Genomic DNA, 12,553 nt, shown 5'->3' on the forward strand with positions numbered 1-12,553 from the left:
TATTGGAATTTATGCAGAAGTTCGAGGCTGACAGGGTGACACTGGAGAAAGTGATTCATGCCTTCGGATTTGTGGTAAATTTGTATACTTTGTGCTACATGATTTATCGTAAAGAGATGGGAAGAGGAGAGTGAATAGATGTCTTTAAAACCTTGTCCAACAGAACTCATCTGGATATTTGCATCAAACAAGTGGTGATAAAAAATACTCTGCGAAATTGTCAAAGCACGGTAGATTGTTTATATTTCAGGAAGATTTACAAAAAGGATTATATTCACTAAATCTGCAAAACAAGGATCTGCTGCAAACAAGGCCCTTCTTGCAAAACAAGGATTACATTCACAAAATTTTCTGCTAAATATCTGGTGTATTTCAGCAGAGTGACCAGTTTGGAGTTTTTATCGCCAAACCAAATATTAAATGGAGAAGTGCACTGCCCATAGCTGGACCATCATTGTAATACCCTGTTGAAAAAAAACCTAAATGTTAGTGAATCTTTACGAAAAGGTATTCCGATACAACAACGTAATTATTGAGTTTCGGAACCAGGGAAAGTTACAGAACATTTGGTGGGAGAAGGTACCACATCTCTGCTATTCAGCAGATATTGCTTCAGCATAACACCATTTCTTGCGGCCGTTTGCAATTTTCTTTAAGGATTTGGATTTCTATCCTTAAAGAAAATTGTAACCCAACAAAATAATCTTCGCGTGTTTCTTTTACAGCAACCGGGGGAAAGACAACCTCAGCAGAAGTGTGGAAAAATTACCTGATAAAAGGCAAGGCTTAATTACTGGGATGGTCGAATTACCGACTTAATTACTGAGATCGAAAGCCAAGTGTGTTTTAAAACTTAACGGAATTCTTCCATTGAAACACGCAAGAATGCTTGCACATACCCAATAAATGGCGAGAACTCAACTGACGTTTGGACACATGGTACATAACAGAGGTTCATGCATTGAAAATTGTAAATCTTTAGAAGAGCTAAAATTTGCGGTAAAACTTTATTTCTCCTATCTATAGATTCTTCAGTGGCTTCTCCATTTCGAAGAGTCATTTTATACCAAACGCTCAGAGTAGTTTCATTCTTGTTGAATATCCTGTAAGTACATATTCTAGACGGATTTCGTCCTTCGTTATGCACATGCGATCAGTTACACCCATTGGTTAGCTACTCATCTTATCTCTTTCATCTATGACTAATGCATATCGTTTCTTTTTCTACATGAAATTAAAAAAATGGATAGGCGTAGCCACTTAACATGTTAACAAACGAAAAGTTTTGACGTAGCCATCAGACTTCCTCTCCCTGTTCATTTGGTCACACACATTATTGACCTCTTGGGTGAAACCAAATAAAAATAAAAGCAATAGTTGATTTTAATCATAGAAGGGGGCAAGATTCATACTAATAGTGGTAATAGTTTGTTGGTAGCGAATGGAGGAATTTCTTGCTGTGGGTATTCTGCTACTCCTCATTAATTTCAGAATGTTTTTTTGTTAACTCTACCATCATAAACAGTTGCTAAAAGAATTAATGCCGATCTACACTTCTAAAGAAATTGCATTTAATACATTTTCGCCTTAATTTTTAACTTTACCTGATGAGATAATCAGTTTAAAATCCCGTCGACAATTTTTTATCTCTCGCAAAAGGTAAAACATAAATAACATCGCAAAATCAGTAATTAATTGCCACCTACGCCAGATGTTAATGTGTCTCTTAAATTATAAAAGTGTTTTGTAAAACTTTAATAATTAATATGGTTTCATTATGTTATTTAAATTATAAAAGTATTATGTAACAAATTTAATAATTAATATGGTTTCATGTTGTTAATTAAATTATAAAAGTGTTATGTAACATATTTAATAATTAATATGGGTTCCTGTTGTTATGACATGTATCACTTGGCTAATAGGGACATCAGTGCAAGTCCGCGAATTTTATCGTGACGAAGAATTAAGAGATGTCCCTGGCGCTGGTTTAGGTCTTGGACATTTCATAGGTGACGACAGGGTAATAATTCAAATAAATAAATAAGTTCAATTTCATCAATGATTTATTTATCAAATTTACCAATTGTGTTAGTAATACGCTTTGCAAATTTACCTGAAATTTATAATTGCTAGATTGCGTAAATTTAATTTAATTTTTAATGTCTCGCTTAATATTTCCATTCCTTACAGAATAGAAAAAAAATGTCGATTTGTCCAAGATATACAAGATGAAAAATCTGATGTGTACACCACATGACTTCCTTGTACGGAATATTAAATTATACGCATTTTTTTCTTGCATTTCATTTAACTTATTAGATTGAATTAAACCTACTTCTCCGACAGCGCATAAACCACAATAGAATAAATGCATTCTTTAAAATTCACTTTGTTTACCATAGCGACACTCTGGCGCTAGGTTTACTTAACAGTATTATATTTCGTTCATATTATAACTCAGAATGCACAAAATTTATATCATTTAAAGAATTATCTAATCGTTGCCACATGTTCTATTCAAATACTATAACAAAGCTAGAATGATGTATAAAAGAAATTAAGCAAACAAAACGAAAAAGAAACAGTTTTTCTCAGACGATTGAGTATTTCTCATTCAATTAATTCAGTTTTCACTTCGCAACAAGGCAAAAATACATAAAAACTCAAAATATCTGTATTAAAAATTACGAAGTAAATCTTAAATACTTATTTTCTCGAAAAAATTCCAGAAAGGATTAAGAATGATTTAATTCGTAATAATAAATGAAGGCGTTATTTTTGTGTTGCGAAGCTTAGTGTCTCTAGATTGGCAACAAATCTACAATTCTGCTGTTTCAAATGTAAACAAATATGTCCACCATGTTATTTAAAACTTAACCGCACTTAGACAGCTTTCAAATTGTTGATAATTGTACAAATATTGCTTCCAGAATTACGAAAGGCATAAGAACTTTAACGGGAAGATCAAAACAACATAATTCAATCATTTTTAAAACAAAAAATGTACAATTTACAAACATATAAGAGTAAAGAAACTGAGATCACTAAACCGGGTAACAGAGTGGATATATTTATATGCATTTGGCGGGGCCGATTGAAACCAAAATACGAGGTGCACATCTACATGTTATAGTAGCCTTATATACAAAATTTCAACGTTCTGAGGCTACTCGTTTTTGAGTTATCCGAGATACGTACGTACGCACGTACGTACATACGTTCGTACAGACGCCACGAAAAATTCTCTTCAGAATTCATTTTAAAGCAGTTTTTTAGTTTTTTTGGAGGAAAAGAGTCTTTTATTCTGTCCTTACGTATAGATATTACGCAAAAACATCGTTAAATTGCATTCGAAAGCGGTCAAAGTGGATATTTTCGTTGAAATCTGCTGCCTGAAGCTTTTCGCGATTACAATACTTCCTTTTTACTTCGTACAAGGAAGTAAAAATATGTAAAACAATATTCCAACTTAATATGATATAGTCTGTCAACTCTGCGCTTTTTAATTTGGTTGCTTTTTACAATAAAGTTAGTAACTGCTTTTAATAAATTTATCTTAATTACGTCATTTCAAAAGTAATTCTTGTCATATGATTCTTACATAACGCTAATGACGTATGCTCTTACATAGCGCTTCAATCTATAGTAATGTTGGAATTTGTAAAGAATCGGTGCATGTTCTTGCGCTGTCTTAGTATTGTACCTGTCTTGTAAAGAACTGTTTTGTGAAGAAATAAAGTGTGTTAGTGTGATATGATTGCTGCAACATCTTTATGCATGTATACATAGCCGATATCTAAATTATTACACACACATATATGTATATGATGTTGTAGTTTAGAGGATCGCAGTCATGTACGTTTTCACTTTTTAGTCATGGTCGGAGTGGTAATCGGTATGACGTGCAATACAGACGGCGTAATAGATGTCGTAAACTCTTAAAAGAACCATAAAATCCTTGGATGAGAACATTATATCTTTATTACTGGATTACGCTGTTCAGACATATTGAGTAGCAGAGCATAAAGGAGCAATCTGCTCCCAAAAAGTTTTAAGTGTGCACTTACATTTTCTTCAGCAGTACAGAAAGAAGACGAAGCGAGAGATGTGATTTATTCAAACAGGCGAGAAAAAGTAATGCGTAACTAACTGCGGTCGTAACACAAAGCCGAAAAGTCTTTGTGTTAATCCTGAGCAGCCAGTTGGGCCAAAGACGTTGCAGTGCAGAGTATTGTAGGGAACGAGCGACGTAACATCTTTCAGAATGACGAAAAACGGTGCACAGCGTATCGTTGAGGAGGAGATGTGCTTAATTAAAATTAATGCATTTGAAGGTCTGTTGTCATTTGGTCCCAATTAAGTTAAATAATTTTGTTTCATATTTTATACTTTACATATATATAATTAAAATCAAGATAAATTCAAACCAAATTCAGATGTTACATTCAGTGTTGCAATAAAAAATGAATTGGCATAAAAGTTGTGACTGTATCAATTGTTATGAAAAGAGTCAAGTACATGAAGCTAGATATATATTTTCACAATCTTCATGTACTTACTTTTTGCTGCAATAAATTGGTACACTGGTTTATTTACGTTTTTGTACCAATTACTATATTGCCAAATTGAATGTGATATTTGAATATATTTTGATTTTAATTATTAACCTCTGAATTACTGCAGCTTACTGCACTTAATTTTTTTTTTAAACTTAATGTTTTATTTTACATTTGGAGCCTATTGAAATGTATAAGTATTGCATTATGTAATGTATAAGTATTGCAATCCGGAGATATAAAATTCCGTTGATGCCAGACTGGTTTTTTACATATAAAAATGCTATTTAAAACTTTTCAAATTATGTTAAAAACCAAAACTAGCAAAGTTTGCATTCAGGAACGCATTTAAAGAATAAAAAACGTGGGAAAGAAAATGAACAATTTCTTTCCATGCAATATAATTAACTCTACTGTTCGTGAGATTAAACAGTCTAGTTTTCTTAGTCTTCTTTTCTAGTTTCTTGTCTCTAATTAAGATGTTCAATTATGATGCCATTGTTCAGATGTTTTTTTAAGTTCAGCTCTATACAATAATGGTAATAATAATCAACAAATGACTCGAAACAAAAATTAGTATCATAAACACAATGAAATATTAGAGGAGACAGCATAAATTTAATATTATGGCATCTTGAATTTTGTATTATCTCTATTATTTTATCCACGTGCTCGTTTATATGCGGTTACAAAATATGAACTAATTATATAGATATTCGTTTTTTATAGATAGGAAAACATATAAATCAAAGAATTGCAAGGGAGGGAAATGGGTTGTTGTATGATAGCACAGTGCAGATTAGAAATCACCAGATGTATGTTTGAAAGTCCTTAACTTAGCCTTATCAAAAGATATGTGACTAAATTTATAATAAATTCTAAGTAAGAGCATGAGGTATTTCTTCCGCCTTCTTAGCATGCCTCCGTAGTGTAGTGGTCAGCACGCTCGACCCGTATTCCAGAGGTCTGTGTTTCGAGTCCCGGCGAGGCATTCCTCATTTTTCACATCTTTCCTGCTTTGAAATAACCTAATGTCTCTACAGTGGCGCCCGAACTAAAAAAGTGGTGAATAATGATTCTTCACCGTCAGGATTTGGCGATTGGGTTCCCTAAAACCTTAGTCTCCCTTTAAAAGGAGGAGTATATAAGGTATTTCTCCCGCCTTCTTAGCATGCCTTCGTAGTGTAGTGGCAGCACGCTCGACGTGAATTCGAGAGGTTCGTGGTTCAAGTCCCGGCGAGGACATTGCTCATTTTTCATCTCTCCTGCTTTCAAAAATACCTAATAGTTCTACAAGTGTTGCTTCATACAACATAATTAATCTGAAAGAAAATGTAGAAATGTATTATAATTAAATTAGGTTACCTCTATTAAACTAACTTTTGGTCTCCTGTCATTGTGTTCTTCGCCCTTAAGTATCCCGAAATTATTTTTTGATTGGCTAATACACAAGTACTTGAAAATTTGCTTTGCTATTCATGACACTAATGTTATAAAGCATTAGAACGCTTCTCACATAAGCTATTCTATAACAACTATCACCTATTTTGAGTTAAAACTAAAGCAAGTCTTATTATATGTGATAGCGTAAATTGTGGATGTTAATCTGCAGTTCATTAACTTATATTTGGAGTTCAGAATAAGTTTATATCAAGGTCTTTGTAACGTGATATGAACAATTATATACTAGTTTGTCATGATTTGTTTTCCAAATACAAATCCCCCCTTTAATAGTATAGAAAGACCCTATAGGTATCAAAAGTGCCTGGATGGATAAAACCACGGAACATTGTTGGTTTGACATGGTTTGGATACCTGATGATTCGAAATGGTTGGTAGCATGCAATGTTTCGGAAGATTTTTCCGTATATAAATTGATATAAATTAGTTTCTGTTAAGCCCTACATTAAGGCAACCATTTTTAAACAGATAAAGGTTTTAATGAGTTTATTAATTTAATGGAAATTAGTCCTCTCAGCATGCTAATAAAATTTGTTATTATGATGAGAAAAATAGTATAATTTGATCATCAGTGTTTGTTTAAAAATTTAGCAGCAGGGATATTTTTTTTACATATTTTATTTTGCTAGAAAGAAAGTTTTTCTTTGATATGAATTGTAGAAATGTTAGAAATTAATTAAATCAAATCCTTTACTATTTTACAGGTTTCTGTACAAGAAAATAATGGTTGTGATGTAAATAATATCAAGCTTCCATTAACTTTGACTTCCAATGGAACTTATACTGATTTCTTAGAAAATACACTTTCTCCAACCAGAAATTCAGAGAAAGACGGAGTATCCAATAGGCTGCCATGGAACCAGATTGAATCCGAAACTCTGATGGCTGCTCCAGCTTCTCCATTGAAAATAAAGTTTCCTGAAGCCGGCTATGCCGTCATCAAACGTCGCACTAAAGTCGCCAAGGGTGTTCAAACCGATGAGACGCGAAAGCGTTGTTGGCGGCACAGTCGTGGTGTCACGGCGACAGAAAAATTTTATCAAGAGAATCAAGAGGTAAATCAAGGGACACTGACTCGTTGCCAAAGCGCGAAAAACGAACTTGCGCATCAAATTGCATCTTCTAAGTCAACTTTACGTAATGCACTTCCTCACGTAAACTTCTCCAGATGGTCAAGGCCGAACAAGGTAAGAGAATAAGAATTACCTTATATATTCTTTTAATTTCTTTTAATTCCCTCCCTTTCTTAGCCGTCAAAGCCAGATAAAAAAAGGAATGGGTAACTCACAAACAAAAGTTTTCATTCAAACGTTTTCCTGAGGTAACAGAAGTAGAAAAACATAGTGAACTTTTTAAAAAACTAAAATCCACGATTCCATATATTTTTGGTCTCCTGTGTAGGTGATTGTCTTAAAGAGGCAATGTTTAATACTGATCTTTGTATTCTCAAAGATTTTTAGGGAAGATTGTGATCACTAAAGAGTTTACTCTAGGTTACTGAAACTTTTGTTTTTATTCTATAGGTTACAAAATTTTAAAAAAAAGTCTCGCGACGAACTTGCATCTGGTATGAAGGAGCCTCAACTTCAGATTCATCCAGTACATTATCATTAGATTTAGGCATACCTCTAGTTTGTTCACAGAAGAAGAATTTAATTTTCAGTGCGCTATATTTTTCTTTTTTAATTTACTCCAACACTCAGTATTTCTAGTATTGGTGTCTGATAGTGGACATCGTTTTCACACGACAGAAATTAAATTCACTTTTTAAAAATCCTGTTGCGTTATTTCTTATTAAAGTAAATATAATAATGCGTGGTAATTTAATAGACAACATAACCGCTTTATTCTAATTGCTATCAATTAGTCACTGCAGCATTATGGACCCCTACGACAGTTACACAAGAAATTGATAGTAAATCGTCGATAATATTAAGTATATATTTATTGAGTTAGAATCTTACCTTAGCTTAGAGTCGGAACAAGCGTGAGGCAGAGAAGCACTTGCCTCAGGTGAATAACTAGAAGGGGCTCCAAATTAGCTACGAAAATTTTGAAATTCATTTTTTAGGAAAGAAATTACAATTATTTAATTTAAACTTTGGAATACGTTAAGGAGTATCAAAAAAATTTTCTGTTACAAAACAATTCAGCTGAACCAAGAGAAGAATGAATAAAGTTAATTTCTCAAAACTGCTGATCTTTTACAGCAGTATATAAATTATTTTCTAACATTAAAATTTATTGTTGGAACTAATGTTGTAAGGATCTTAAGTTTTACTAACGTTTATTTTTATTTTAAATCTTTACTATCACTTCTTATTTTCTACTTCCGGCCAGAATTAAAAGCTTTAACTTATTTATGCAAATTTGTCTGGCGAACGCCAAGTACTTAAGTTGTGGCTTTTTGCCAAGCAAGAGAGAGGAAGGAGTTAGGAGAAGCAGGCCGCTTGCCTTAGCAGTTTTACTCGGTTGCTGGTTGTCTTCCAGGCCAGAGGTTTAATCCTCTTGATAATTTTAAACGTATTGTAGTGTTAGCAGTTCTCTGTACTACATACGGCTTCCTGTTAATATACGGCCAATCTTCCACGTAGGCCCTTGTTTATTATTTCAAAGTTAAGTTAGAGTTTAGTTAATATTTTTATATTCTTACGTTCAGACCACAAGTGGTTGGTCTCTGTATTCTGAAGTACGGAAATCATTGTAAAGAGTGAAAAATAAAGGGTTTCGTATACCCTTCCTGTGTATCTTGTCTACTTCCCACATTTATTGAACATAGCTTTAGTAAGCTCCCTGTTCCGAGTCAGGTTCATGAATGTTCCCCAAGCAAGTAAGGCGGAACATTGAATCTGATAATGTATTGAGGCTAATTTGTTCACGTATATGTATTGCACAAGCTAAACTTTCCTACAAAGCATCATGCTACTAACATCAGTAATTCTGTACTATTTCCCTTTTAATTTGGACTATAAGTCTTATTTTTCTTAGTTCGCCGTAAGTCTGATAACTGAATATGGACGACGAAACTGCCTGTAGTTTTTTGCAACAGACTTATCACATAAAACTTATTGGAATAGCATCGGGAGGCTAAATAAGGACGTTTAAAAATAAAATACATATCACATTTTCAATAGTTTGTCTCATTGTTTTTTGTGCGTAAAATGTATTATTGAATAAGATGCTTAGTTCTAGGTTTTGCCGTTTTGTATTGATATTTAATTTGCGCGAAACTGTAAAGTTGGTTTCGCTTACAGTTATCTTAGGAGCAGTTACAGATTATTAAATAGTCTGGCACATTCTCTAAAAAATACTCTCAATTACCACCTTTGAAATGCTAACCATAATTGTTATCAATTTTATCACAATATTACACACAGGATCGGACTATGTCCTGGCACTTGTATGACCTGACCTACTCATTTAAAGTCATTCTCTGAAAAGACTGGAATGTAAACATATAAGAAAAGACAATATTTTTCAATCTTTCTCGCTCTCTCTATTTATTTTTTTTGAGTTGATCTATTGTTTATAATAAAAACATAAAATGAATTGTTTAGTACGAGTACCAGTTTTTTTTTTTTTTTTTTTTTTTTTTTTAAGGCAATAATTTTAAGTTCTTTGTGAAAGATTTAAAAAAAATATTCTGACTATTTCTAGTGTAACTGATATTGATATAAAAGAACATGTCTTAAAAAGCTTAGTTTCTCTCTTTTTATTCTGAAATAACGGACAAAAAGAATATATTAAAAAGATATGCTTCTTGGGAAAGAAATTTTAAAAAACGTAGTTTTTGAAAAAAATGAAACCTGAAGAAAGAGAAAAACAACGAACGCTATAAAGTGACAGATTTAAACTGAAATAAAAAAAAATAAATAAATTAGGCCAAAAATTAGACATTAAATTTGTTTATTGGTGCGAACAGAAATTAACAAAAGCACCTATTTGCGAATTTTAATACACTGAAGTACGCAGAATTAACTGATGAAGCGGAGTAAAGTAAAGGGAAAGCACGAAGTGACATTAAATCTTAATGACTTTGGAATAATGCTTATATTATAGAAATATGATAATAAGTTATAAAATTTTATTTTTCAGCCTCTCAATTGATCATATTTAAAACAGAATTAGTTGGCATATTATATTGTGCTCAAGTTCAAATTTTTTACAATAAAAATTCATTCGTCTGATGAAAGATATGCTTTTTTTTAAAGACTAATACTTTAATCAATCGATTACAATAAAACATGTGAGGTTATTTTGTTTGGGGGGGGTTATGCTTTCGTGAAGAATATATCAATGAAACCATCTCATACTCAAGCTACCACATGTGGAAAGTTCGAAAGTCGCGAACCCGTTCACCATGAATCGTACCAGGACTGGGGGCCCACCAGCGGCCGAGCGGTAAAGTCGCTGAACACTGGTAGTTCGGTCCGAGGTTCGAATCCCACGAACGGGCTGGCTGCATGGGTGTTTTCGTGGTTTTCCCCATGTGTAACGTGTAAACGAGCCAGCTTAGAAAGTCCTCCACGAAGGCATCCCATCCCTTGGGCAGATAGCCCTCGAAGCTTTGCCGTAATTAAATAACCTAACCTAACATACCAGGACTGGTTGCCAGTGTTACCCGCTCGGACATTTGCGAGCACGAATTTTAGCCAAAACACAACGAATTCGAAAACTGAATGAGGATTTCAAAGATTGCATCTGATCACTGCATTGGGACCTAAATATTCGTAAATTTTTGAAAGAAAAGTCTCCAATCCATTAAATTGATCATTGTGGATCTGACAGCAAAATTTTCTGCAAGTAACACTGATCTCCAGATCTTACTAATGTTCTTGGAAGCATTTCTGCTGAGAACATGGTAAATATATCAGATAGTTCCAAATGTTTTCGCCCTTACTGTTAAAAGAAAAATTTAGCAGTCCCCCTCCTGCACCATGATCTCTCTATACTTCGATACAGTTTTCACGTTTAGTAAGCAGCTCTTTGCCACTGAAAAAGTAATTTGAATGTTTGACTTCAAAATGTTCCATATCTGTTCTTTTAACGCCATCATCATCATTAAATCGCTAAGGTCTTAGTTTTGTGTAGAGAACAGTTAATAATTACTTGAAGCTAAATCTGGGCTGTAAAGCGAAGTCAAGCTCCTTTAAGTCCACGTTGCTAGTTTTGAAAGACTGAAAGAAGTCAGAGTAGCTGACTGGTTAAGTGACCCATCTTGCAGAGACTTTGCTCGTGTGAAGTGTTCATGCGGAATGCGCAAAAGAGTTTCAGATAGATCCAATCTTGTTGCTGTCTCGCGCACATTTAATCTCCTATTACTCATTATTTCATCCAAGACCATGCGCAGTATTTTCTGATGTCAATGCTACCAATGATCGACCTTTACAAAAATCTTCATTTAAGGATTCTGGACAAATGCGAAATTGTTTTTCCAAATCTATAACTATAGAGTTGAAAGATTAGAAGTCATATACACTATACACTATATACATGATCCAAACGTTACTTAATTTTTTTTTTAAGTTTCTAATCAAAATTTGAACCTAAAAAAATATGCAATTTTAAACTTTTTTAAACAAATTAGCTCATTACTTCCCTCCCCTCCCCCCGAACTGTGCCAAACATATACAGGGGCGAGCATTTACCTCTTTGCCTCGGATAAAAAATATGCAGACACGAATCTGTCCTAGCTATCAGTAACTTACATTTTAACACATCATATATAATTTTGATTTTAGATTACATACAATTAATTTAAATGTCAAATGTATTTTTAATAATGGCAAATCAATTGGCTTACACAGCTTAGCATGGGCCCTCTATGTTCGTGAGCCCCTTCGGCATGTACCCAGCGGTCCCATGAGCTAAGGTGTCCCTGAAAACAACTATTATATAAGTCCATTTTCTCATACTCATTTCTGGAAAGGGTCGTAACTTTGCTCGGAATGCGTTGTGCATATAATAAATATTCCATCAAATGAATTATAAATTTTTTCCAGTTTTTAATTTTTTTATTGCAAAAACGTTCGCTTTTCTCATTTATAATAAATAAGAATGGAATCGAAAGGGAGGATAAAATTTCAGATTTTAATTTAAGAAGTATAATTTTTCAATAACATGATCTCTTAGAAAACTCAGAAAAACCCGGCGACGCGTGACTGATAAACTGGATCTGTATAGCATCTCGCGAAGCTACATGTACTGAAAAATGAAGCGTGCATGTTAGCAGAATTCTCTGCGCCTTGTTAATATTCTTTGTAAAACTAAACGTAAATTATTTGTTGTTGTTGCGACGTTATCTCACTTGTCTGACAGTAACATCAGAACAAGCCCACGAAATTCATCGTGACAAAGACAGCAAGATTGCGACTGTCATTGGCAACAGGCTTGAGCACCATTACAGGTGACAGTACGACTCCGCTCAATCCCCCCTCCCCCAATTTTGATGGAGGGCACCCGGGGCACTGGTATGAGAGTCTGCCACACTCTTTTCCTACCTCCAACCTCTCGAGAGGACTTTCGGTTCGCTG

At 33.8% G+C, this 12,553-nt stretch overlaps 1 protein-coding gene across 1 annotated transcript in view; it reads left to right on the forward strand.

Moving 5' to 3' along the window:
• LOC118197537 (puratrophin-1-like) overlaps nucleotides 1–12,553 on the forward strand; it is a 329,078-nt gene that overhangs the window by 62,487 nt on the left and 254,038 nt on the right. The window contains exon 2 of the mRNA XM_085811921.1: nucleotides 6,725–7,207. Within this exon, the coding sequence (XP_085668047.1) occupies nucleotides 6,725–7,207 (483 nt within the window). The remainder of the gene's footprint in view (nucleotides 1–6,724; nucleotides 7,208–12,553) is intronic.

This window comes from Stegodyphus dumicola, chromosome 2 (assembly GCF_044657685.1).
Source record: "Stegodyphus dumicola isolate Sdum_Otavi_A_Nest chromosome 2, ASM4465768v1".
NCBI classification, from domain to species: Eukaryota; Metazoa; Arthropoda; class Arachnida; order Araneae; family Eresidae; genus Stegodyphus; species Stegodyphus dumicola.